Source organism: Leishmania braziliensis, chromosome 27 (assembly GCF_000002845.2).
Source record: "Leishmania braziliensis MHOM/BR/75/M2904 complete genome, chromosome 27".
In the NCBI taxonomy this organism is placed as follows: domain Eukaryota; phylum Euglenozoa; class Kinetoplastea; order Trypanosomatida; family Trypanosomatidae; genus Leishmania; species Leishmania braziliensis.
The window spans coordinates 564779-591350 of record NC_009319.2 but is presented as its reverse complement, the minus strand read 5'-3'; the positions used below and the strand labels follow the sequence as shown (position 1 = coordinate 591350).

Genomic DNA, 26572 nt, shown 5'->3' with positions numbered 1-26572 from the left:
GGGGGGGGGCGGAGCCAGCCACCAACGCGCCAAGGGCGAGTAACACAGAGGAGAGAGGAGTGGCAAGAGCGCGATGGGGATAGGCGTGGCCGATCCCACACAGGCGCACGCACTGACGCGAATTCCCGCGCGTGTATGTACAAAGCCGAGAAAGGGCGAGTGGGAGAGAGAGAGGGGGGGGCTGGAAAGGGGTGAGGAGGGACAGTATCGCGAAGGAAGAGGGACCAAAAAAAAAAGCGAAGAGGCGAGTGCGCGCGAATAGGCTAATGTGCACACCCACACACAGCGAGAGAGAGAGCGAGAGGGGGGGGGACGCAAACAAAATGAAGGAGAGACAGGAAAATGAACGGGAGGAAGAAAAGAAGAAGAAGCGGCAACGCAGACAGAGACGAACAAAGTGAAGCAACGACGGAGGAAGGGAGGGGTGGCGGATGTGCTGAGTCGGGGGGAGAGCGAGCGGGCGGGCGAAGCGGGAGGAGTGGATAAGAGAAGAGAAGGTGAAGAGAAAAAAAAACGACGACTGTGTAGAAGTGGTGGCACTCCCACGTGTCGTAGTACTAGTGGCGCTTCAAGCAGAGAGATTCCAGCGATGAGTCACTCAGAGGCATACCCAAAGGAGGGGGAGAGGTACACGCGTGCGTGTACGTGTATGCGTCAATGCTGGTGCGTAGATGCTCGACTAATGTGGCAACAATTCACAGAAACAACTCATACACACGCAAGCGTGGAGGAGAGAGGTGAAGAGTGAGAAGCAAGAGAGCGCCAAAAACATAAGAGAATCTCGAGTGCGTGAGAGAGAGAGAGAGAGAGAGAGTACTGAATGAAACAACAGAAAAGGGGCAGTCGACGTTAGTGGTAGTAATCGTCGCTGTCGTCGCCGTGGTGCATCACTGTGGAGGGGGCGAAAGGTGTATGTGCGTGTATGGTAAAGTGGAGGTGCATGTATGCGTGGGTGCGTATGGTTTGCCATTGTCGTGCCGCCGCAGCACAAGTGGCGACCAGCCACCATACACACACGCACACAGAAACATGGACGGCCAATGGAGGGATAAAGAAGCAGCAGGGGAGAAGCCAAGGAGAGAGGCACAAAACGCGAAAGGGGGGTGGGTGGGTGGGTGGTATAGGTAGAGGAGGGGAGCATCACAACGACACCCACACGCACATATGCAAGGGAGAGGAGTGAAGAGAGGTGGGAGAGGCGGGTGCATCGTAAGAAACACAATACACGTTGGAACATTCGTGGGGCGGACAGACAGACAGACACACCCACGCACCCGCACGATGCTGCGCACGCACCACCCAGAAGCCTGACGCAGTGCGTGCTCATCTCAGAGAAGCAGGGCGGCACTTGTTCTGCAGAACGCAGGGATTCACAGAACTGAGAAGGTGCACTTGTGCGTACATGATCCCTTACGCGAACCTCGATGCTACTGCTGGGCAGGCGCATACATTAAACGAGTCAATCGAACGAAACGGAAGAGCACACGGGGCCTGTGTGGGTATATGTGGGCTGCGCAGATGTGTGCCAGCGGCAGGGGCAGCTCCGAGCAGGCAGACAGAGAGAAACAGAAACAAAACACACACAGATCCCATGCTACACAGGGACACGGTGGGTGCCGCTTCCCCCACACAGGGTTCGACACGGGGCCTCTCTCGCAAGGCATGTCAATGTTTCGCTTCCTCATTTCGTATCGCCTCTGCACGGGATAATGCCACGAACCCCAACACTGCATTCCTTTTTCATTCTTTAGGTAAGTTCCTTCATAATGCGGCGTGCCACCACCATAGTAGGCATCATTGTTGTGCTTGCACATCCACGCTGATACGGAGGCGCGTTCTTGAACGTTGCGTAGAACGGCGCCTGGCCCTTCTGGACGCTGACGACGGTGATCACTTGATCACCGGTGGAGGATTCTACCTTCGCCGTCGATGTCTTCGGCAACTCTGAAGCGGCCAGAGTGGCACTCCTTTTCCACCAGTTCGCAGGCATGGATCGCTTCACTGGTGGCGACGAGCCATTGCCATTGCACTCACTCAAGCTGGCTCCACTCGCGTTTGCAATGTCTCCGTTCTCACCCAGCCAGCGAAGCTCCTTCACCTGCACCGTGTCCTTCACCATCGCTGGGCAGAACCCCGACGTGCGCAACTGACGCGCAACATTCAGCTGCCTTGCATGGCCGAGGATTCGACCGTCGTCCGTGACGCCGAGAAGTATGACGCCACCGCGACATGTTGCCATGGCGGCCATCGTGTTTCGAAGTCGCTCCACGTCCATCAACGCAGGATGGTGGTGCTCTTGTGAGTCTACACCAGCAGAGGGACCGTTCGCCACGAGACCCACCTTTGCTTTGAACTCAACGTTATGGCACTCTTCCAGCTGCGCCACGTCGGCAGTGGTACGTACGACGGGAACGGGCACACGCGCAGCGCCACGCAGCTTCCCAAAATGCACGGAGACCGAATCTGACAACGCGCTGTATACCACCTCTGCCTGGCGCAGCAAGCGCAGGTTCTCTGCGGCGACAGTGGGCAAGAGCGCCTCCCTAGTGACTGTTGCCTCAGGTACCGGCATAGTCGCTCTAGTAAGTACCCTCTGTGCCCTTGCTGAGGAAAGTTTGTCTGTCACAGCTGCCTCGGCTTGTGCTGCGGCGCCGGCGGGTGTGGGGATCGTCGAGCCACGCATCTGGACGCACTGCGCGTACAAAGCGCAAAACCGCTCGTGCGCTCGCTGAAATTGGTGGCAGCTCTCTCGTACCGCGCCCACCACGTCGGAGAACGTGTGTAGCGCGCGCACAATGGTGTCGTTGATACTTTGATTGGCGGCGCTGCCCCCTTCTTCGCTGACGTCCTCCGATTTTAGCGGAGGGTCGTGTCTACACAGCAGAGATGTGGCCCAGTGAGTGGCTGTGGAGGACGCGGACGAGGTTGGCGTAGCACTGGAGTCATTGAGAGTTGGCCGAACCCGCACCGCGTAGGCATCTTCTAGCACCAGCGACAGGGCGTATGGCGAGGCAGCCGGCTGGGGCTTGGTGGAGGCGTGGCCCAAAGACGGCGCTGTGGCGTGCATGCGCGGCTTCCTCGCCGGGTCAGCCCGCGCGCAGTAGAGACGGTGCGCTTGAACTGTCACGACACAGGGTGTATCGGCAAGGCGAAATACCGCCTCTGCGTTGGTGTCGTGGCGCATCACCTCCTCCGCATTGAAGCAACAGGCCAGCACGTTGCGTGCCGCAGCGGCGGCGGTGCTTTCCTCCTTCGATATCGCATCGTCTGGGTGGGGAGACCCAGAAGTGCGCGGTCGCTTGCGAGAGAGAGGGCTGTTCGCACAACGATGTCCTTCCGCGTCTCTGTCAGCCAATTCGCCGAGGATCGCAGGTATGGGGATACGGCTTACGAAGCTCCACAGACACACTGACGAAGACGCCGCTACCGCTGCAGTCTCGGCAGGAGCCACGAAGTAGGGCACCGCAATGTAGGCGTAGCGAGAGGTATATCCCACCAACAAACCATCCCACTCCACGCCGCGCACATCTGCGTGGAGGAGGCGGCGTGGCACTGCGGCGCCGGACGCAGTGCTGTGGGCCGTTGTCTGCGGTGCCGAGAGAGCTGCATCCACGACGTCAGCAAACGACAGCCGCAAGGGATTCTGGAAGAGACGCCGCGTCGCTACGTAAGCAGGGGCTTTCTGAACAGACCTCGAGGTGCCCGTCGATAGCGACCCTGGTGGCCGAGCCCAGCTACCCTCGTTCATGAACAGCTCTGTCAGCCATCGAGCAAGCTGCCACTGCAGCTGGGCCTGCTTTTCCTCACAAGCCTGCTGCTGGGATTGAAGCGCTACTATCGTGTCCATCACTGTCGCCTCCGAGGCCGACATGTTGCCAGTGCGTTGCTGGATAGCGTCGCGAGCGACACTGGCGTCGTAGAGCTGATGCGCCGCTCGAGCTCGGTTCCACAAGTCCCTGTCTAATAATGTATCATGCATTGACTGCAGCGCTGCCGCGGTTCCGGTCTCTGGCCCGCCAGGCTGCACACCTGCCATGACCTCTCCTTCCACCGCATGTCGCCTGCACAACGAGGCGGGCCACAGGGCGGCAGACGGCTGAATTGCAAAAGATACGCACAGATGCGACGCCGCCCTCTTACCACTGGCATCGGCAGCTGCGGCAGGAAAGACGGGAGAGTCGGCGGCAATGTATTGCAGAACGTCCAACGGTGGAAAGATGCGCGACACGGCGCGATCGACGCAACGCAGTACCACGTCCTTCGCCTGCCGGGTCCACGACGGTAGCGGTGAGTTGATGCGCAGCTGCACTACAACGGACACGCGCGAGCGATGCGGCTGCGTTTGGTTCCATGAGTGCGGCAGCTGATGCTCCTCGTGGCGAGCGTTTGCTGCACTCGCAAACGCACGACTGATGGCAAGCTCAGCGCCCCTCGAGTCCACCAGCGCGCATGTCGCACCTGCAAAGAAAGGGCTGAGGTCCACCTCCATGTATGTTTTGCCTTAGCGAGGGCTTGGCGGATTCTGTGCAATGCGGGTCTGCCAAGCGGAGTTCAAATATGCGCAAAAGCCACAGTGGCCAGCACGCACGGACACAAGCGTCTCTATTTTAACAAAGAGCGACACACAGGAAGTGTTCGTGATGCACCAGTGTGTAATGTCCATTGGTTTACTCATGCACAGCGACATCGTCGAGGTGAAGAAAAGAAAGAGATAAGAGAGAGAGTGACCTGAAATTACGGAGGTGAGACACCACCACAGGTCCATGTGATCCGGCGAAGAAAAGCGGCAGAGTGAAACAAGAAGCGCCTTGCCAACGTAGTGGCGCAGCGTCGACGTGTATTGCTGAGATCCATCCGTCGGCAGTCAACCGCCCCATCGTAAAGGGCTTCTTGATGCATCGATCCTCCCCTTCATGAGGCTTCGTGCTGCATTCAGTCGCTCGACCCTCCTCTCTCTCCCCGTACAGCTAGACACATAAGGCACACAACGCGAGAGCGGGAAAGTCTGCACAGGGAGTACAAGAGGTAGGGAGATGAACACCAAATAGCAGGAGAAATTAGTTCTCACACTTGGTTGGTGTCTAGGATATTATACAACACAATTATTTACTAAGAGTGTCCAGTCTTCCATAGAACGCAAACTTGCTCTTACTGGCCGTCATAGGCCCCATTGCGCGTGGTGCGCGGCAGCCGTAGACACACGCGGTGCAGCAACGCATCGACACCGTCATCCGAGCACGCCCTCCCCCCTGCCTCGAGCTCCACCCACCCCGCGCTCCGCAGGCCGCCCCACAGCCGCTCCTCCCACCACGCCGATCGCCACCTGGTGCATCCCTCGGGGTGGCACTCAGGCTCCCCACACTAGTACGTAGCGAGGGCCGGGTGAGACACGTTCGAGTCACGCCGACACGCTGCCCATCACATGGGTGGCACAGGGGGAGGAGGGGGGTTCACGGACGCGGGCCGCTGCGACGCAACGCCATCCAGGACCAGGCCGCCAACATCAGCAGCGATCCACCCCCGCTCTGACTTCCCTAATGTCGTCGGTATGCGACGCTGCCACCATCCGAAGCGGTTCGGCATTGGCAGGGATGAAGGAGGGTTGCCTGGCTTCCCCACACCACAGAGTGGGGGAGGGGAGAATACTGACCCCTAGGATACCGTACTGGGGGGGGGAGTATCTCCACCCCTGTAACAACGGGCAAGGGAGTCGAAGACAAGAGCAAAGCGAACGGTTCTTTTTCATTAAGCTGCCATCTCTCCTCCTCGCATTCTCGCGTAGAGGAAGACGCTCCACTGTCGAGAATGACTTTATAAATAACGCCCGTGCTCGTTCTCAGTCGTCGAGCGCATGCGCCGCCTCTCCCTACCTCTCTCTCTCCGTGGCGTTGTGGGGCAGTGGCAAAGCCGGGAGAGTATGTAATAGCGGAAGCACGCGGAAGGGGAACAGGTGGGGAGAAGAGAGGGGGGGAGCAGGGCAGACACACGTGACTAGCAGGCGCCGTTCTTCCATGACTCATCGCAGTTACCTAAATCACACACATAGGAGAGAGGAGGAGCTGCACGGACGCACACCTGACGACGCATCCTTCTATCAATCCATGAACATTAAAGAGCGCACGGTGGTAGCACTGTGTGCGATCCCCCCCGGCATGTGTCAGAGATGGAAAGGAGAAAGTGAGCGCACACACAGAGCGACGGACACGCACGCGCAGGCATGACGAGCTCACCCAAAGAGAGACAAAACAAACGGAGAATCGCACCTCAAACGCCACCACCACCACCACAACACACAACAACCACAAAAGAAAACACGTGCAAGCCTACGAAGCGGCTGAGTAGATAGAACGTAACGGCCATCGTTGCCACCTCTGTCATGTTCAGCGCCGTGGTCGTCTACACGAGCTACGTAGCCAAGGGAAAGAAAAAAGAAAAGAGAGAAGAAACAGCAGCAGCAGCAGAGGAAAATGACAACATGGTTGTTTATCTTTGGTGGTGGGGAACAGGCAAGCTCCACTGCGCCCGTTGTCGTTTTGGGGTTGTTTTCGTTTTGGATAGGCCGACGCATTGGAGCCCTATTGATACTGCGCCGCTGCATGGCTGGGCACTGCAGGGTGAAATCATACACACAGCAAGACACAGAGGTGACCGTAATGGCGCCAAGACGCACAGCAACAAGAAGGCGCGTAGCGGGCCACACCGGCCACCTTTTTCTTTCTCCTTGGCATGTGCCCCCCCCCCTTCCCACACCACTCCCTCTCTCTCTCTGACTCCCAACGCTGCATCAAAGATTCCCCGAGCACTCAACTCGCACGGCGAGGTAGCGGTTGTAGCGGGCCTGGGCGTAGTTGAGAAAGTCAACATCCAGGGCAGACACGGCCTCCTGCAGCAGCGACCACACACTCCACGACAGGTGCGAAGCCAGGGTGAGCAGCTTCGCGAGTTGGGTCCAGCGCGCCACCACCTCTACCTCCGCTTCTTCGCTGTCGCTCCAGAACAGCTCCCGCGCGTTGGGGAAGATCTCGTGCTCTCGAGAAGCGCCATCTGTGGAGGCTGTGAGGATGGAGTTCTCCGCCCAGCTCGCCTCGAGTGCGTCACGCATAGCGCGACGGTACTCGGCAATGAAGGCGGACATGTGCGCATCCGACGGGAAGTAGGTGTCGTAGTCGCAGTCGAGGCCAGAGTACTCGTTAAAGTGATTAGCGACATCGTACAGCAGGAAGTTGCGCTTTGTGTAATCAAAATCTATCACCCGCACGTCCTTGCGCACCTTGTGGATCATCACGTTGGCGCTCAGCAGATCGTTGTGGCAGACGCCCTCCGGCAAGAAGGTCTCCTGGCGCTTCAGCATCGATACTATCCACGCGCAGGCCGACTGCAGACTGCGTGCCGTTTCGAGAAAGCTCCCCCGCCTGTCCTCGTGCACCTTGTCGACGATCTCTTTCGACAGCACTAGGTCCACCCACTTCGTCAGCGAGCCTATCAAGTAGTTCGACTCGCGGTCAAAGCGGGACTCACCCCTGTGGGTACTGCGGCTACTCGTCGTGCTCCCCTCCTCTGCGAGCAGTTGGTCGTTTACGTCCTTCCAATAGTCCTTGTTCTGTGAGTCTCGCAGCAGAGGAGGAGCGTGGTCGCGCAGGGCGGCGCGTGTGGCCCGCACCTGGAATACCGCGATGGCGCGTGCGATTGGTGTCGCCTCCGCCGCCATTTCCTGGTACGGCAACGTGTAGTATCCATCCAAGAAATCGTACACGAGGAAGTTACTGCCGCAGATATAGGTGGGGATGAAGAGAGACTGGTAGAAGAGCTCGCTCTCGCGTGAGATGACGCGATCCGTCTCCTTGCCAAAGACGCGCACCACCACCGACGTGGATGGGTGGTCTTCGTCGTAGACGTGGAAGAGCTCATTAGTGATGCCGCCTGACAAACGCTTCACCTGCAGGGGCACGGAGGGGAGCTCACGCGTGTTGCTGCGCTCGCTCAGTAGCAAGTCGTTCTCGCTTACCACAGTCACCTTGCCATGGTGCGTTGTCGCGCTTGTCAGTGGCAAGCCGCACTCCTCAAAGTACTCCTTGGTGTTGTGGCAGGGCGAGAACGATGCGCCGGGTGCGACAGACGGTGGTGGCCCAGGGTGGGGGTTGCATACGCGGTTGTTGCCTGCACCGACCTCGGGATAGTGTTGTCGGCTCGTGCTGCTGCATGTGCTGCTTCGGCTAAAGGTGCTCGCATTTGAGCACGCCGCGTGGTGTGTCACGTCAACGGAGACACTGCTGCACTGCACTACCGGGATCGTGTGGGGGAGAGCTGCACCGGCCGTGGCATGCTTGGGAGGAGGAGGAGGGATTTGAGGGCCCTGCTGCGATAACGGTGGCGGCGGAGTGGGTGTGGCCTGTGGCGGCTGGCTTACCTTTGCGCTTTCCTGGCACGCAGTCACATCCACCGAGGCAGTGAGGAAGCCATCCTGACTCTTCTGCGGCATCACCGGCCGTTGACTCGCGCTCAGCTCCAGCGGCTGGCAGCTGCTGTCATCGACTCCCTTCACCTTGCTGTTGAGCAAAGCGTGCAGCTTCGCCGCCCACTCCGGAGCATTCTTCAGCCTCGCCTTGTCGTGTCGCCACAGCACAGGGGCACAATGAGTGAGAATCACCTCCATAATCTCGATCGGCCGCAGGTGCGGATTATCGGTGATCGACATATTCGTAATCTGCGCCATGGACTCGAGAGAGGGGCGACGGGAGAACGTGCGAGCGAAGTAGAGATAAGAGCAGAGCGGAAAAAAAAGAAAAAAGAAACGACGGCGACGACAACAGCAACGAGAAGAAATGGAGAGGCTCGAGACTGGTACCCAAGAAGGGCAGTTCAGGGCACAAGTGAGAGAGAGAGAGAGACGACTTTGTCCGCCACCCTTCACAAGCGCCAGTGCTCGTGGGCAGAAAAGAGAGGCGCCGTGCGTGTGTGCGTGTATGTGTCTAAGAGCGCCGCTGGTGTGGGGTGATCGTGATGCGCTTTGGCAGTGTTGCGGGCCACTGAGCTACTCTCTATCTCCGTCACCTGCTGCTAGGCATAGGCGATGCAGGGTACACACACACACACACGTCGGCGAAGGATAGGGGAGCTGTTTATCCTCTAGCACCCAGAAGCGGCGTCAGGGGTGTACGTGTGTGAAAGTGAGCGCCCATGAGCGAGTGAAGTTGCCGTTGAAGAGGCAAGAAAGCACAAATCGTCCAGGTAGCCACACACGAAGATGCACGCATGCGTACAAGAGAGAGGGGTAGAGGAGGAGGTGAAGAGGAGACACGAAGAAAAAGGGAAGAGGGATCAGAGGGGGGAGGGAGGGGAGGAAAGGAGGAGGAGACTCAGTAGAACGATTGAGGAGACGCGAAGCATTTTATGTTCTCTTTCGCTGCGGTTCAGCCACATCCCTCTTGCCGCATCGCCCGCATCAATTGCCAAGAAGAGGGGGAAACTGGGCGTACGCCACGTACTCCGCTCTATCACACGGCCCTAACACCCTGCTGGGCGCAGCTCTTGTATATGAACTTCTTCACCTCTTTTCTTTCCGCTGTGTGTGTGTGGAGGGGCAAAGTGGCGACAATCACTGGGAGCGCCGGCCGCATTTAAGCATCTCATGACCACTTTGTCTCCGTCAGAATCGCTGGAGGATGGCCAGCACATGCGATGCCGACTGACTGCACCGTGGCGCTGCCTGGAACGCGCATGATTTGCTCAACGAGGGCGGCGTCTCGTTCCACCACTGCCGACTCCACCACCATGACGAGGGATGCCAAACGACATGCGTGGCACCACCCAGCCCAATGCATTCGCGCACGCGCCAGCAACGCACCGCACAGCTCGTTTCTGCTGCTTGTGCGCGGCCTGCGGCTGCACGACCGGCAGGTAACCAATAGACGACTCCTTAACGCCGCTGTCAGACTCCGAAAGGAATGTTAGCGCAGCGATGGTGCAGGTACGAAAAGCCAGTACGCGGCATCTCAGCACTAGGCTGTCGCGGCTGACTCAGCGTAGCTCGCATCTGGTTAGTCGTTAAGCACCTGCGCCATTTCGCAATGCAATGCGCCGTCGGACAACGGCGTCTGCGTGGCACCAGATACAGCTGACTGCACCGCGGAAGAGCACTCGCACCGACTTCATGTGCATCGCCTGCACCACGCCCAGCACCGCCTGGTAGTATCCCAGTTATGTCAGCCACACCATAAAAGTATGCCCTTCGATGCTCCTCAGATGCCGTGCCGGTTGCTCCCTGTTATCCATTAGCAGCGAGTATACCTGCTCTGTGGTGAGAGGAGTGTGGCGGTGCGGCGCCTCTCGCGCGGCACAAGGCACGCAGCACGCGCAGCTGACGCACAACACTCACAGTGGCATTGCAGGCACGGCTGCAAAGGTGTATTGCTTCGCCAGCGAAGAACGTCGCAGCGAGAAAGCGATGCTGCCGCTTCACATCAAACTCGTGCGAAGCTACATCGAGCAGCTCGTAAACAACGCCCTCCGCATGCGGCACCCTCCACCTCCTCGCCGTCCGCCTCATCCCCAAAGCCTTCACCGTGATGTGAGCTGCCTCTTGACGGTGTCACCGCAGTCGATAGCGATGGGACAGAACTGAACACCAGAGCAGGGGCCAAAAGGAAATGCAGCTCACCTTCTGGTGTCGAGCTGAGAGCGGCAACAGCGCCGTCACCGGGAAGGTCGCGAGTGAGGGGAGGGCTAAAGAGGAGCTCACCAACCCTGGTAAAGACTTAAACTGTCCTGTCCTCGCTCCCCCTACCTCCTCCAGGCGGCAAGTCCAGTGCTGCTGCTGCAGTAACCGCCGCGGTGGAGCTGGGTGGACAAGTCAAACTGCATGATCAGCGATCCATCCGCGCACAAGGCGGTGCGGAGTCACGTTGTTTCCGGTGCTGGCGTGGACGTGTCCGAGGAGAATGGTGGGCCTGCCAAAGCGCGTCATGAACACAAACTCTACCGTGGTAGGGGAACAAGATCGAGCTTCCGTGCCCGTGGTCCTCCTCACGACAATAGTCAGCCAATGGTGGCCTGCGCAGTGGCGCTAGGAAAAATGAATGTCATTGCAGCTCTTTCGTGCATTTTGGGTGAACCGGCGGGAGTAACGCGAGCGAGAGAGAGAGAGAGGGAGGGAGGGTGAACCAGTTGTCTACACGATTTAACAGTGCCACACCCACCACAGGGGGTCTCCAAGAGACACCCGTGCGGCTATGAGGATGCACTTGCATATCTCTCTCTCTTTGAGTCGGTGAGTAGAATGACTCGATGTACCCCACCTCTCTGCGGGTCCATCACACTCACAACACAGACCTGCACGGCTTCTTCAACGACACGTTGCTGCCTTTCCCACGCACCACATGAGTGTGTAGTGTAGAGCAGGCGCCGGGTCTCAGAGAAGAGCAGAAAAAAAGGCGCCACCCAAAAAACGCCACACAAATACGAAAGGAGTCGAGCCGCTACGCGACCGGGCGGACAAGCGGTGCCTGTGCGTCTGGCGCAAGTGACCACGGTTGAAAAAAGAGGTGCCTTGAGCGACGTGTCAGATCGAGGTCAAGTGGGACGGAAGGAAGGACAACAGTTGTGCTTCCTGTACATACGTCCCCGGTGGCGAGGGCAGGCAAGCAGGATGACCACGCGAGCTCATTCACAGGACAGTGGGGGAAAACGCACAAGGGGAAATGCGTGTGAGGCTGGAAAGTCGGCTACGCTAAGCTATACTTGCCCAGTGGATGCGAGGTGGTCACGTCGCAGGGCGGAGCAGGACTCTCGCACTACCTGTCACGCTCTCCACGAACACTTCATTTGCTTTTTTTTCGTGACTTTCTTTCAGCTCTTTTCCTCTCCCGTCTCTTCTCGAGCAAGAGCGAAGAGGAGAGACGTGTGTGTACGCGCATGTACACATTGACACGCAAGTGACATTCTCTAGAGTTGCCACGCAAGCAGGCGGTGGTGGCAACTCTGGAGGGCGGGACCCGCAGGATAAAACATCCACTGTCCTTCTCAAAGCGGAAAAGGTACCTCACAGCAGCAACAACGGTGCTTGCCGCACCACGCAGCAGAGTTCCATGCGCCTCACACGACAACGGTCCTTCAGGTCACAGTTGCCGCGACCCATCACAGCAGCACCGCCGAGTAGAAGATGCCGACGTGAGATCGATGGGTTCATGTTGCACGAAAGGGAAAGACCTGCGAAAGCAGCAGCTCTAGCGGCTGGCGTTGTTCACTGAGTGTCCAAGGTACTCGGAAGGGATGTGCTCGTAGGCACCGAGCTGGGCTAGAACAAGTCGAAGCTCTAGCACACTCCACCTCTGCAGTCCTGTCGGTGTTTGCTTCTTCTCTAATCCGACAGCAGCCAACACGAGTAGCTTGCCACCCTCCTCAGGAAGCGACGCGTGTAACGCGTCCAGCCGAGTAGCAGGGGCTCGGGGTAGCACAAGCCCACGCACGAATCGTTCGAATAGGCGCACCGCCTTGTTTGCTCGCGTTTCTATGCCATCGGGGAAGAGTCGGATGGGAGCCGTGCAGCTCCATACGTACGCGTCCTGTAGCCATTGATAGAAGAGAGCAATGAGAAGTGCGGTCACCTCCTCCTCCGATTGAACGGACTGCAGTGGTGAGGTGGTCCACCAATCCTCACCATACACGCGCAACGGCTTCACGATGCGAGGGGTGAAGCAGGAGCCGTGGTCGTCGATGGAGAAGCCCGCCTCGGTCAGGGCCCGAAATACCGCAGCCGTGCCGTGAAGCATGTCTGTAAAGTCGCTTCCAAACAACACAAACGAGCTCAAGAATAACACGACGTGCACACCGCTCTTACGGAACTGCTCCTCGACACTCGAGAGCACACGCATTATGTCGTCCCTAACTGAGCGCTGCCCTGGCGGACCACGCAGAAATGTGTACAACTGACGAACGTTGCTCGAGGATGGGGCGGGAGAGTGGCTGGTAGACGTCGGTGACACCGGTGTTAGCGCGGAGGACGTGGTACTTAAGAGGACGTCGAAAACACTGAGGCGCTGCGCATGCTCGGTGAGCGGTTGAAGTGTCCACGGGCTTTTCAGCTCCACGACAGTCGAGAAACACCTATTGTCTCCCTCGCCAGACGCGGCCATCAGCTGCTCTGCACCGAAGCGCCGAAGTGCGGTGACGGCCTTGGTCATGTATGACAGGGCTGCCGTCGGTTGCGTCAGTCTCTGATGCAGCGCGGTCCAGTCGAAGACCACTCCGTCATCATACCATGGGGAGGTGAACGCTTCGCAAAAGACCCCGGACTGAACGCTCGACGCATCCACCTTGCTGATGTACTTGTCCTTCAGGGAAGCCTTGATCCACTCCTCCATCTTCTACTGCGAGTGAGGGCTGGATAGAGGCGCCTACGGTGGCACACTGTATCTTTTCGCACACGTTGTCGTGTGTGTGTGTGTGGCTGTCTCTGGTGCGACCCTCGTTTCGCCCACGTGCGCTCGCACGAAGGGGAGGGGAAGGGCAGAGCAATCAAAACAGCGCGGATAGCGGAGAAGAGGTCGCGAGAGAGACAGTGAGAAGAGAAGGCCTCCAAAAACAGAGAAAAAAGACGCAAAGTGAAACTCTTGCGGTGGCAGGAGTCGCCGCTCAGGCGACACGCCTACGCAGACGTCCACCCATACAACCAAAGGAAAGCAAAAAAAAAGTAGGGACACAGCAGCGGTGCTACGGAGCGTCTCCACCGATTTTTTCTGGCAAGACTGGCTGGTGTAATACAACACAAGTCCCCTCAAGAGAATCTGCTCCCCAGATCCATAGAGAGGCGCTCGACATCGCAGAACTTGGTGTTTTTCAAGTGCCCCTTTGGGCGACTCTCTCGTCTCTCAGCGAGAGAGGGAGCCCATGCAGGAAACAAAGCAATCCGCGAGCGAACCTTCCGTCCAGCGCAGGCGTGGGGGCGGGCAGGGGTGGGAGAGCGACCTCTGGTGTTTTCGTGAGTAAATGAATGAATTTCTTTTCACTGTGTGGCGATTCCCTTTTTCTCTTTCCGCCTTTTGGGTGTCTCTCTCTGTGTGTGTGTGGGTGGTGGGGGGAGTTTCGTCGTCGGCGGTTTTGGTTCTTTTTTTCCTTGCCTGCTGCTGTATACCTTCCTTTCCCCGCGCCCAGTAGCGACCGTCTCCAGCAATCCGGTCATCACAACCCACAGGATCGTCCGTCCTTTGCTCCTACGAAGGAGCCTTGTCCGCACGAGCCGCTGCAGTGTGCCCGTCACCGCACACCCACGTGCATACGGCAAGGCAAAGGATGGCAGAGCACAAGGAGGGTTGTGGGTGAAATGGGGGGCAGAGGAATGTATAGCTCAGAGCCGCTACATGTGCCGATGCACCAATATCGTTCTCCTTCGCCGTACTCCAATACTCAAGTGTAACACAAGTTATTTCGTCGACTCGCAGCAGCACCTCATGCATTGCCGTGGGGGGCGTATGCAGCACTGCTCGCAGTGCCTGCGCGAGGGAGTGAGACAGAAGGATCATACCCGGCAGTGGTGCTCGCAGGCTGAGGTGCTGAAGAACTAGCAGCAGAAAGAGTGGCACTGCCCACAACTCTGAGGGAGTTGGGAAGAAGCAGTAGCAAGGAGAGGGGAAGGGCATGGGAGCATCACCCTCTGTGTGTAGCACCTGAGATTATTTCACAACGCCCCTCTCTTACACACACACACACCTCCTCCTTCTTCGCCATTCGTACGCACTCCGCCTACTTGGATAGCTCGGCGCTGCCGCGGCTGGCTTTTTCCTTCGTCATCTCATCCAGCACCAGACGCACCAAATTACGAATGATGAGCCCGACATCGTTGTAATTCGCCAAGTGCGTCAATACTTGGCACTGCACGGGATTTGGCCGCACGCTGTTGCACAGCTCGTTGACCTTGCGGTACTCCTCCGACTGGCACCCCTTGAGAAACGTGATGGCGTAGATATCCTGCGGTTTCATCTGAAACAAGTCTTGCAGCGAGCCGTAGAGGGCGTCTCTGTGAGAGCCGTTCTGCAGCACCGGAATCGGCTTCACAGAGAGCTGGCAGTGCTCCACGACTGAGGCATCACGCTCGAGGTGCTCCACTAATGCATCCGCAGCACCGCCGCACTCCGGGTCATCGTACGTTAGCAGCACTGTAAGCACCCGAGACATGCGTGATGCCAAGCTGCCCTACAAAAATGCGTACAAAAAATAGAGGTCTAACAAATTGGTAAATTCGAGAGTGTCGTTGACTGGCCGGCCACCCTCGTAATAAGTCATCACAAGAATCGATCTGCGCCAAACGAGGCGTGGGCGTGAGTGGTGCCTCTTCTGACCGGAGTGGGGTAGGGGGGGGGGGGCAGTGTTTGTATGGTGGCGAGGGGTTTGCGCGACGGGTGTTTCTACGCCCCACAGAGCGAATAGCCGCACCTCAGATGAAGGGAGGAAGCGGTGCTGCAAGACGGCACACGTGGTGAGCTGAGTACAGTAGCAGCGACACGATGATCTTTATGGAAATAGACCCCCTTCAAGACCGCGCCATCAAGGCAAAGGGAGAGAGCACGATGGAGCGCACAAGCGCGCAGGAGCGTTTCGTGAAAATCACCACTGCGAGCAAAGAACAGGCGTACCATCCATCACGATGGGGGGAGGGGGAGGCACACAAAACAAGAAAAGGATGACGTGGAGAGAAAAAAAAAGCGACGGGTACCCCATTTGAGGACTTGCAGGCGGTAGAGAAATGCCCCACGGCGTTGCAGCCTCAGCACCGGCCTCGAGAAAGAACGCACAAGCGCACACATACGCGCCTGATGTCTGTTAGCCCACACGCTCCTCCTCCCTTGTCCAGTCTCATCATCACTTTTCTGTCACGCCCACCTCATGGTAGCACAAAGGAAAGAGAGAGAAACAGAGAGTGCGCTCGGAGAAACACTAGGGCGCTGCCGCGTACTGAGTGGGCACCTGGAGCATAATGCGTTCTCGCGTGTGTGTGAAGGGTGGGCGTGGGGAAGAGGCGGTGGGTGCGGCAGGCGCTTTCCATTAGCAGTCGCATGAGCGTGGGACAGGCGAGAGAGCGAGAAGCAGGACCAAGGAGTTTGGCAAACTAGCGCCTCACACCCATCCCCCGACATCCTGCACCGTCATCTGGTGGGGCGCGTGGCCCGCACCCAGGTACACACAAGAGACAGCAGCTGCGCCATATGCTCAGTACCTCGGCCAGACGGTTTGCCCTTTCCTCAATGAGGGCAGTGCGCTGCTGTTGTCGGTGTTTATCCTTTTCTTGAAGGGTCAAAAATGAGAACTGAAAATGCGCCGCAGCTCGCAGGGCAAACAAAGCAAAAAAGCACAAACAAATGAGAGGGAGTCCATCCGAGCGATATAGGCTAAAAAGGAGTCCTGACGTTTGCCGCTGATCACCCCGCAAAACATGGCACCACTCCACAGTGATGAAAAGAAAATGATGGGCCACTTAGAAGAGAGCGCCCATGCCGAAGTCGTCCTCCTCGCTCTCCTCCGACTCCACCTTGGCAGCGGCGCTGGAGGCGGCCGGCGCGGCAGCGGCGGACTCCACAGCAGCCGAGCCAGCGCCAACCAGCGAGCCACTGAGCGCGGCCTCGCGCAGCTCCTTGCCGTTGTGCTCCTCGAACACGTACGAGGTTGCCACGGACACAGCCAGCAGGTTCTTGAAGGCGTCCACCAGCATTGGGCCGATCGTCGCAGACGTCGGGATGCCAGCGCCCAGCGAGATCGCCGCCACATTGCTCAGGCCTTCCATCAGCATCTTCTCCACGATGTCCTCCGTCATCCCTAGGTCCTCGCGGGTGAAAAGCACACCGCGGTCCCACACGGACAGCACATCCACCTGGTAGTAGAACGGGCTGATGTTCAGCTTCTGCAGCAGCGTCGCCGTCGAGTTGTCGACTTTGTCGCCGGTGCTCAGCACCTTCTTCTCGGTCACGATCTCCACCATACCCTTGGCGATTTTCGTCGCAATGTTCAGCGCCTGGAAGAAAGACGTCTGGGTCGGCTCCATGCCGGTGCTGCCAGCAGGCACAACCACGTCGCACGGGGCAATCGCGCCGACACGCGCGGGGGCCTTCACACGGTGCGAGTCAAGCACCGCTTTGATCTCCTGGACATTGTCGTTTGTGAAGATCAGACCGGTGTTGCCGCTCAGCAGGTTGTGCTCCTCACACTGCTCGCTGAAGTGCTTCGCGCCAGGGCTCGCGTTCTTGGCTTGCGCGTACTTCTCCACGATCTTTGCCTGCAGTGTCTTCTTGCCCATCACGAACTCGGCCTTGCCGCGCAGCGCACGGCGCACATCGTGCACCTGCTGCGAGCGGACGTTGTCCATGCCCACGAACAGCACGCAGCTGTACTTGGTCAGGCAGTCGACGAGGTGCTCCTCGTACTCGCGCTTGGCGATGGTGATAGACGGCATATTGTAAGACTTGGAATAGCCTTAGCTATCGGTTGTAGTGTTGGCGCAGGTGTTGTTTGTTTGCCGGAGGTATGCGCAGTGTTGTGACACGGTTAGTAGACGTGTAGGGGAGTCAGCACGCAAGGGATGCGAGGACAGTTGTTGTTGTTTTCGTTCATGTGCACAGAAAGATAACCGATGGGAAAAGGAAAAAAAAAAGAGAGAACGAGGCAGAGAGAGAGAGAGACAGAGAAAGATGACAAGAGTAGGGAAGTGCCGCTACACATTGCTCACAAACATGCAGGCGATGACTCCGTGGAGGGAGAGGGGTACACTCGGCAAGCGGCGCAGAGCGTGAGAGGATCACCAAGGACAATTCACACCAGCTAGTAGTGTTTCACACACAATACTGGGAAGGTGCGCGGTGTCCACTGGTACACGTGCCGTGTCATCTCTCCGCAATCTACGGAACCACTCGGCTACAGTTCTCCGCCCACTCCTCCCCTCTCTTCGTGCTGGCGCCAAGCCGCGCGTGCAGCAGTGCAGGTGTTGCGTGTGGCTCTGGTCATGGTTTATCGCTACCTCGAGCAGCAAGACAGTTGCTACTCTCCAGCAGCGTGGCACCTGAGCAACCGCGATCCGGTACTGATGCGCACATGCTTGCACACGCCTAGCTGCACGACACGGGTGAGAGGTGGTGAGGAGTCCGCACAACGAATACCGGTGCTGTGCAACGGCAAGGAAGGCGACACTGGGCGCACTACCGCAGGCCTGAGGCTCAGTTGTACGTCGCTGCAGGTGGCGGACCTGTGTCTGCACAGCACTGTGAACAGGCGTCAGACAGGGACACAAGCGCAGTCTCCCACCACAGCGTTGCGCCGCCACCGTCGCCCCCCCCCCCCAAAAAAAAAGAGCACGATCATGTTATCGTACTTACACGCTTTCCGTTGTCGTCGCTTTGAGTTGAATGGGAAATGAGGAAGCACAAAGCAAATGAGAAAAGGAAAGCGAAGGGGTCCCTTTTAGAGAAGTGTGTGCTGCGCCTGCACGCCTCTCATTTCTGTGGCAACCGTTGGTCTTGCCTGGGCTGATGCTGCTCGTGAGTCTCTTTCACTGTGTAATTGGTCCAACATGCTCGCCAACCCTCCCCCTGCCCGTACACGCTCACCCACGACGATCCACCGAGAATTCACTCGATGACGCACGGAAGGTGTGTACACATACGTAGAAGAAAAGAGAAGGCTTAAGCAGACACGTGACACAAATCTGTCAGAGTCGATCAACACTGCAAGGCGGAACAGAGCGAGGGCGTCAAGAGGAAGCTAAGGGACGGTGGGTCACTTAGAAGAGAGCGCCCATGCCGAAGTCGTCCTCCTCGCTCTCCTCCGACTCCACCTTGGCAGCGGCGCTGGAGGCGGCCGGCGCGGCAGCGGCGGACTCCACAGCAGCCGAGCCAGCGCCAACCAGCGAGCCACTGAGCGCGGCCTCGCGCAGCTCCTTGCCGTTGTGCTCCTCGAACACGTACGAGGTTGCCACGGACACAGCCAGCAGGTTCTTGAAGGCGTCCACCAGCATTGGGCCGATCGTCGCAGACGTCGGGATGCCAGCGCCCAGCGAGATCGCCGCCACATTGCTCAGGCCTTCCATCAGCATCTTCTCCACGATGTCCTCCGTCATCCCCAGGTCCTCGCGGGTGAAAAGCACACCGCGGTCCCACACGGACAGCACATCCACCTGGTAGTAGAACGGGCTGATGTTCAGCTTCTGCAGCAGCGTCGCCGTCGAGTTGTCGACTTTGTCGCCGGTGCTCAGCACCTTCTTCTCGGTCACGATCTCCACCATACCCTTGGCGATTTTCGTCGCAATGTTCAGCGCCTGGAAGAAAGACGTCTGGGTCGGCTCCATGCCGGTGCTGCCAGCAGGCACAACCACGTCGCATGGGGCAATCGCACCGACACGCGCGGGGGCCTTCACACGGTGCGAGTCAAGCACCGCTTTGATCTCCTGGACATTGTCGTTTGTGAAGATCAGACCGGTGTTGCCGCTCAGCAGGTTGTGCTCCTCACACTGCTCGCTGAAGTGCTTCGCGCCAGGGCTCGCGTTCTTGGCTTGCGCGTGCTTCTCCACGATCTTTGCCTGCAGTGTCTTCTTGCCCATCACGAACTCGGCCTTGCCGCGCAGCGCACGGCGCACATCGTGCACCTGCTGCGAGCGGACGTTGTCCATGCCCACGAACAGCACGCAGCTGTACTTGGTCAGGCAGTCGACGAGGTGCTCCTCGTACTCGCGCTTGGCGATGGTGATAGACGGCATCGTTACTAAAAGGAACTGCAAAGCGGTAGTTTAACCAGTGAAGCAACGAGTTGCGTTTGGGTTGTGGACGTTGGGCGTATCATGCAGGTGGCACCCCCCGAGGAGGTGGAACGGCAACAAGCAAGCCAAATATATTGAAGGCAGGGAGAGAGAACAGAGAGCAGAGAGGGGTGGCAGATGAAGAGGGGTGAAGAGTTTCATTTAAGGCACGCGGGGCACAGATGTGTGTGTGTGTGTGCGCGCGTGAAGCACCTGAAGACGACTTGTGAACAACAAAGGGTCGTGACGAAATGCTTGCATCCGTCCTTTGGAGACGGTAGGACTCTCTGAACTGGCCTGTCTGCTGTGTGTGTGTTTTATTTGGGGGGCGAACGACGCATGCGAATTATGAGCGCTGCGCTTGTCCGGGTTCAAAACGCACAAAAATGACGCACAACACACGAGGAAAGACAAACGCCTTCACGACCCGAAAATGGAAAGACAACAAAGGACACACATTGAGGCCTGCGGAGAGGCGGCACAGCGACCCGATCGGTGCGATCATCAGTGGGCCCACTGGGCCATTTCATGCCCCCCCCCCCTACCTTCGAGCCCTATCGCCTAGTCTACCGTGGTGCCGACGGTACGCATGCTCAAATTCTTCTCACTGAGTAGGTTAAAATAGCGCCCTCTTTGGCTGGGCTTGCCGCAAGCGGAGCAGAGAAAGCGACCCGGCAAAACAAAGCGCAGAAGGAAAGAGAGGGATGAGTAAGAATAACCGTTGAGACGGCAGACACACACACACACACACACGCACACACACACAGAGAGAGGGAGGGAAGGAGAGGTGCTCAAGTATCAGACACGCAGAGAGTGCGCATACGTAGAGATGGACAAGGCCCTTTGAATAGAATACGCAAAGAAAGTCACAAGAGAGTCAGCGACAAATACACACACGAACGTCAGCCATTGGACGTAAGGTAGGGGGAGGGAGGAGGAGGAGGGGGGGGGGAGGTGATGGGAAGAGGGAAGAAGGGAAGGCACCAGCACAAACCGACACAGTAAATGGCGGAGGTGAAAGAAGCGAAACAACGAAAAAGAGCACACATACACACGCACACATATATGTGTAGGCAACGAAACGCGGCAGAGCACACCAAACAAGCGTAAAATGAAGTCCACCCATTGTGGAAGAGGAGAGGGGAGGGGTCGACAGAAACAGACGAAAGATGCGTGTTCAGGCTTTTGCGGGTGCGCGTCAAGGTGTGATTGTATAGGTGAAGTGCCAGCAAAAAGGAAACAAAACAAGAAAGCAAAAACTGAACTAGCAAAGGGAGGAAAAGGTGGGAGGAGTATGGAAGTAGAGGGGGGGGGAAGGGGAAGGGGAAGGGGAAGGGGAGACCGGGGTGTCGGGTGTCGAGAAAGGCGCGCGTTACGGACGGAGGGGACGGAAAAGGTAGAGAAGCAACAGTAGCAGCTGAGGTAACAGAGAGAGAGAACAAGGCGAAAAGAGTAGGAGATGGGGAAAAACACCACGAGGTACACGGCTGGGTAGGTGAACATTTTCAGAGAAGCGAAGTAAAAGAGGAGAGAGAGAGCGACACACAACGTCTATGAGAGATCAAAATAAAATGGTACGGGAAAGGTGTATTGCGAAGGAATGGAAAAGCGATTATTCATAAAAGTGCTGCCGCCCCATCCTCTGTCGCCTATACGCCTCAATTCATCGCACTCCTCTCCGTTAGCTGCCTGTTCCTTCTCCCCGCTTTCAGATCTCCGCCCCCCCCCCCCCCCCCCACCCTCCACCGCCTCACGCATAGCCTAGCTGCTGACCTCCTCTCTCTCTCTCTCGTCGCCAAGACGAAGGAAGACGATGAGGGGATGAAAAAGAAGGCGGCGGCATAGAGCAGCAGCAGAAGAACAGAGGGGGGGGGACAAAGGTGGAAACGCAAAGAAGGGCGGTGGTGTCCAAATGGCCCCATGGTATCCATCAATATCAAGAGACGCGGTCAGACGCACCCACGGCGGCACTCCCACTCCCTGCATCTCCAGCTCTCTCTCCCCCATTCAGATTCCCCACGCCGCAAACACACAGGCAAAAAAAACCCTACTTGCTCCTCATACTACGAAAAATACCGAGGCCACAGAGCTTGCGCTTTGCCGGTTGCTGCACTGCGGGCACCGTCTCCATCGCCGATAGCCCCGTCGATGCATGTCGTGAGGGGTTCGCCGTTACGGGGGTGGACTCGGGGTCGGCATTCTCGCCATGGCTACGCCTCAGGTGGCGAAAACAGCAGCGACTGCGATGGCCATTATCGCCACGAACGGCGCTGGGGGCGGTTGTCGACGACGCTTTGGAGCTGCGCCGGCCTATGTCCGGCGACGAGGAGGACAAGGTGTGGCGACGATCGCTGCTGGTCCCCCAGTCCAGCATCTCCTGCATCTCCTTCTGTGCCATGGAAAGTTCTCTGGACAGGTGGTCGGACGCACCTGTTTTCCAGGTGGCACTGTTGGCATCGATTCTACCCGAACTGCCGAAACACCACTCGGTCGAGCTGGCAGCGAAGTCGGGGTGTGCAGACGGAGGCGCGGTCGTTGGGGCCGGCTGCGGCGGTGTAGTCTGGCGGTGCGGGCCTCCAACTGTCAGTGGAGGTTGCAGCGGCAGGTTGCGGGTGCTACTGCTGCGGTCACTCAGAACAGGGCCGCCAACGGTACCGTGCTGAGCAGCTGGAGCGCTGGGAAGGGGGAGAGGATTCTCTGCACCTACGAAGATGTGCGGTGAGGAGGGAGAGGTGCCGACTGGCTGCCGAACCGCAGTCGGCAGCCCGGCAGGTCCTCCCGTCTCGTGCGGTGAGCTTGCGACACCGCCAGCCGCCGTCACGACAACGCTGTCGGAAGGCGATTTGCTGAAGGGCGTGCTGATTCGGGAGCGGCTGGCAGTGCGTGAGAAGTCTCTCTTCATGACCTCTCCTAGGTGCATCGGCGGCGAGAGTGGGGATGGGCGCGGCTGCTGCTTACGTGGAGGGTATGGGGAGGTGAGAGAGGGATGAGGCGGTGCACTGTGGGGGGACAGTTGCGACTGTGGGCTGACTTCCAAGCCCGGCGTACTTGAAGAGATGGCTCCGTAGGGCGAGATGGAGGTGTCCGTCGAATCAACACGCGCACTGGTAGGCGAGGTCGCCGCGAGAGTTGCACTTGAGTTTGTGCCGGGCCGAGGTAGGCGACCACGACAAGACGACGACGCTGACACAAGGGGTGCCATGGAGTCCTCTCCTCGTGCAACAGACACCGGCTCCTGCTGTAACGTGGTGCTGGCTGCGCCTTGCGGCTCACCCGCCTTCTCAGAAGCCGCCGAAGGGTGTGTAAACTGAGCGCGCCATGTTGCCCCGAGCGAGTGACGACGCGGACCACCAACGGAGTGGCTATTGAGTCCGTCATCTTCGTCGCTACTGCTGAGAGTACTCAAGTCACTCTCGATATCACCGTGCTGGCTCATCTCGTTCTCCTCCGCAGAGCTTCTGCTGTCGCTGCCGTTACCACCGCCACTGTTGTTGGTGTCGCTTCCGCTGCTGGCAGACGCTGTAATGGAAGTGTCCTCGTCACTGCTCCGGCACATCAGGTTTAGCTTCCGCTGCCGCTCCGTCATACGCCTCTCCTCGTCTGTGTACGCCTCGCGTGCCTGGGTGATAATTTCTGTGATCATCTGCTTGTACTCGTTCTCGTCCTCCTCCACGCCAGCGTAGCTGAAAGAGGTGCGGCAGCGATTGGCCGACACAGCGGTTTCTGCAATGGCGGATGGTGGCCCTCCACACAAACTGGGGCTAGGGCCGGCGTTGTCCTCCAATTCCCCAGCTCCATCGCCGGTGTCATCGTCATCATCATCCACGGGCTGCAAGCTGAAGCCAATATTTACGCTACGGGTGTAGTGATCCAGCTGAGGGCCCGAGGGACTCTTCGAATGCGAATTTGAGGATCGTGAAAGAGCGCCTGCGTCTGGTTCCAAAATGGGCCCACACCCGCCGCTGTAAATTCCTCGTGACGATAGAGAGACGCCCGCAAAGCCTTGCAGGAGAGGGCTGCCTTGTGCGTCGCCGGCGCTACCACCCACTTCTCCGTCCTTGTTGCGGTACTGCTGCTGTTCGTGCACGTGGGCCGCGGCGTCGAGCGCACTGCTACGGTTCACCTGCTGGACGACTCGCTTCACAGCCGACTGGCGCGCGCTCACCTCGCAGGAAGACAGCAGCTCGTCCTCTTCCGAATTCTCCATCAGGTCCACGTCAAAGAAGGGGTGCTGCAGCAGCTCCGCCACGGTGGCTCGCTCCTCTGGATCGACTCGCAGGCAGCATCGAAGGAAATCCTGCGCCTCGGAAGAGAGATCGGTTGGGATGGGGGGTGGCGACTTGGCGCAGGCCAACGCGTACACCACCCCCTGCAGCGTCATGCCAGGGAGAAAGTTCCACGGCACCCCGGTGTCGTTCGTCATCTCCAGACACAGGCAGCCGTAGGCCCAGATATCGGACTTCTCCGTAGCTGGGTCGCCTCGGCACACCTCCGGGGCCATCCACAGCGGAGTTCCACCACAACCCAGCGTTGTCGTGGCTTGGTTCAGGTTGCCACTGCAGCCAAAGTCGACAATCTTCGCACATCCGCTCTCGTCGAGCAGCACGTTCGCCCCCTTGATGTCTCGGTGTACGATGCCGTTTGCGTGAAGATGAGAAAGACCAAGAAGTACCATGTACGCGTAGCGCTGGAAGACCGACTCACGGAACCGCCCCACTGACTTGCGCAACGAGTTGATGCTACCGCCGCTAATGTACTCCATTATGATGTAGTAGTGATGAGCGCTGTAGCGCGACCCGAGGTAGCGGACACAATTCGGATGTGGGGGAATGCTGCTCATGGCGCGTACCTCACGGTCGATCGCCTTCAAGTTGGCATTCTCGAGCTTCAGCTCCTTGACGGCCGCGAGGGAGCCATCGGAGAGAATCGCCTGGTAGACAGTGCCGAAGCCGCCGGAGCCGACGGCGCGCCCACGCTGGAAGGAGATGGTGCGAGGGGTGACGGTGCTGCAGCGATCGCCCTGGCGTGGGGTGCGGCCGCTGCCGCCACTGAAGCTGGCATTCAGTCCATTGAGTTGGTTCGCGCTGCTGCCAATAGGCGTGGCGCTGGTGGGTGATACGTTGATGCGTAGAAAGCTTGGACTGCCTATCGCCTGCGAGAACACCGGTGAGGTGCACGACGATGTTCGGCTATGACTGACAGGGGAAGCGCTGCCGTGCGCTGAGCGGTGAAAGCGGGCGCTGTTGGTGCCGCTTCCAACACTCTGGCATCCATCTGCCACGCCACTTACGTTGCGCGCGAGAGGGGAGAGCTCGGCGATGGACCCCGAGAAAATCCGTGGCACTTGTTGCTCGCCTTGCAGAGGCCGGGTGGCATCGTGCAGCATATCTGTCGCCGCGTGGCGACTGACGTCGACGACCGCACCAGGTGAATTGGTTCTGTAAGTGTTGCTTCCCCCGCTGAGTAGCCGTTCATGAACCCATTGATCAGGGGCCCTGTCAGCGTAACCAGGCCCCGTCAACTGTTCCGCACCAGTGTTCCGCGATAACTGCCGGATGGAGTAGTCGAGGACAGAGCCGTCGTGCTCGCCGAGTGCGTCGTCGTCTTTCTCCTCTTCCGAGGCACTGGGGGTGTACTGCGTCCAGGTGAAGTCCGACTGCAGCCGAAAACTCTCTTGGCGTGCCGGCTGACGATGCGTTTGTCCTTCATCGCGATGCCTCATGTAGGAAGACGAGGAGGCCTGTGCAGCCGCCGGAGCAGAAGCGCTGCCAAATGCCGCCGATACGTGAGCAGAGCCGCTCTCACTGCAACTTCCACCTGCGCGAAGTCCGCACGGACTTGCAACGTAAATCGGGCTTCCTTGTGAGGGGCTCGTTGGTCTGGACATGCCGCTGGATATGATGCCACCGCCAGCGCCGACGCCGGTGGTTGAACGAGTCACTAGCAGGTCATCAATGAACCAGTGCGGTGATGCTTGCGAGGTTGCCGTTGGCGTGTGATTTGACTCGCTTCGTCCGTCGCGGTACCCGCCAAGAGCGACGACAGAGCTGCGCGAGAGCCCCGCGTTGGCGCTGGGCCCTGCATCTATCGAGTTGGAGAGGCCCGCCTCGCGGCCATCACTGCCCGCCACATGAGTCAGCCGTGACGGCTTGTGACTTTGCTGGTGCGAGTGCGACGTACTCGACGAAGTCGTCGTCGATGCCATGGACTCCAGCAGCAGTGGCGTGTCGTCCTCTGTGGCGGAGCTGCGCGAAAGGTGGCGGTAGTGGTGGTTGGACTTTGTGGGGAATGCTACCGCCCTGGGGGTCCCAGTGCTGCCTTCGCCTGATACCGTGTTACCGCGCGTGCTGGAGGAGCTGGCGCTCTTGGAGCACGCCTCCAAGTGCTTGAGGAACCAAGTCCGACTCTTGCAATGTCGGTGGCACCGAGGGCACTCGAGGAATTCTTCACTTGAGAGGGCAATAGAGGTTGTGTCGGCATCAGGGAAGGCAGACGTGTGTGTAGAAGCTGGTGAAGAGTTCATGCGATCTTAAACCTCTGCACCGGAATCGTATAAGGGCACTGGATAAGAAAGCTTGTGCGCGTGCTTAGGGGGGGGGGTGCAGGTGCGCAGGTGCGCAGCGCCACTAAAAATCAGCGGCAGCTGAGGAGAGACCAAGAAGGCGGATTGCCGTGAATACCCAGCCAATGGAACCAAATGAAGGGACACAGAGAGAGAGAGAGGGAACACGTAGGCAACGAGTACGAGAACAACAGTAATAACAGCAGCAATGGAAAAAAAAAAAGGATACCCGTAGAGAGAGA

At 58.4% G+C, this 26572-nt stretch overlaps 7 protein-coding genes across 7 annotated transcripts; all 7 read right to left on the bottom strand.

Annotated features, from left to right (window-relative positions):
* Positions 1–1747: 1747 nt before the first annotated feature.
* Positions 1748–4489, bottom strand: LBRM_27_1570 (conserved hypothetical protein; the record flags this gene model as incomplete). The annotated part of the gene is made up of 1 exon (XM_001565864.2): positions 1748–4489. The coding sequence occupies one exon, from the start codon at positions 4487–4489 to the stop codon at positions 1748–1750; it is 2742 nt and encodes a 913-aa protein (XP_001565914.2).
* Positions 4490–6784: 2295 nt separating this feature from the next.
* LBRM_27_1560 (putative ethanolamine kinase) lies at positions 6785–8713 on the bottom strand (the record flags this gene model as incomplete). Its single annotated transcript, XM_001565863.1, has 1 exon — positions 6785–8713. One exon carries the CDS (start codon positions 8711–8713, stop codon positions 6785–6787), a length of 1929 nt encoding a protein of 642 aa, XP_001565913.1.
* Positions 8714–12221: 3508 nt separating this feature from the next.
* On the bottom strand, positions 12222–13358 carry LBRM_27_1550 (conserved hypothetical protein; the record flags this gene model as incomplete). The annotated part of the gene is made up of 1 exon (XM_001565862.1): positions 12222–13358. One exon carries the CDS (start codon positions 13356–13358, stop codon positions 12222–12224), a length of 1137 nt encoding a protein of 378 aa, XP_001565912.1.
* A 1378-nt stretch (positions 13359–14736) lies between these two features.
* On the bottom strand, positions 14737–15168 carry LBRM_27_1540 (conserved hypothetical protein; the record flags this gene model as incomplete). The annotated part of the gene is made up of 1 exon (XM_001565861.1): positions 14737–15168. The coding sequence occupies one exon, from the start codon at positions 15166–15168 to the stop codon at positions 14737–14739; it is 432 nt and encodes a 143-aa protein (XP_001565911.1).
* Positions 15169–16465: 1297 nt separating this feature from the next.
* Positions 16466–17437, bottom strand: LBRM_27_1530 (putative 60S acidic ribosomal subunit protein; the record flags this gene model as incomplete). Its single annotated transcript, XM_001565860.1, has 1 exon — positions 16466–17437. The coding sequence occupies one exon, from the start codon at positions 17435–17437 to the stop codon at positions 16466–16468; it is 972 nt and encodes a 323-aa protein (XP_001565910.1).
* Positions 17438–18757: 1320 nt separating this feature from the next.
* On the bottom strand, positions 18758–19729 carry LBRM_27_1520 (putative 60S acidic ribosomal subunit protein; the record flags this gene model as incomplete). Its single annotated transcript, XM_001565859.1, has 1 exon — positions 18758–19729. One exon carries the CDS (start codon positions 19727–19729, stop codon positions 18758–18760), a length of 972 nt encoding a protein of 323 aa, XP_001565909.1.
* Positions 19730–21815: 2086 nt separating this feature from the next.
* LBRM_27_1510 (putative protein kinase) lies at positions 21816–26291 on the bottom strand (the record flags this gene model as incomplete). Its single annotated transcript, XM_001565858.2, has 1 exon — positions 21816–26291. One exon carries the CDS (start codon positions 26289–26291, stop codon positions 21816–21818), a length of 4476 nt encoding a protein of 1491 aa, XP_001565908.2.
* Between the last annotated feature and the right edge of the window lie 281 nt (positions 26292–26572).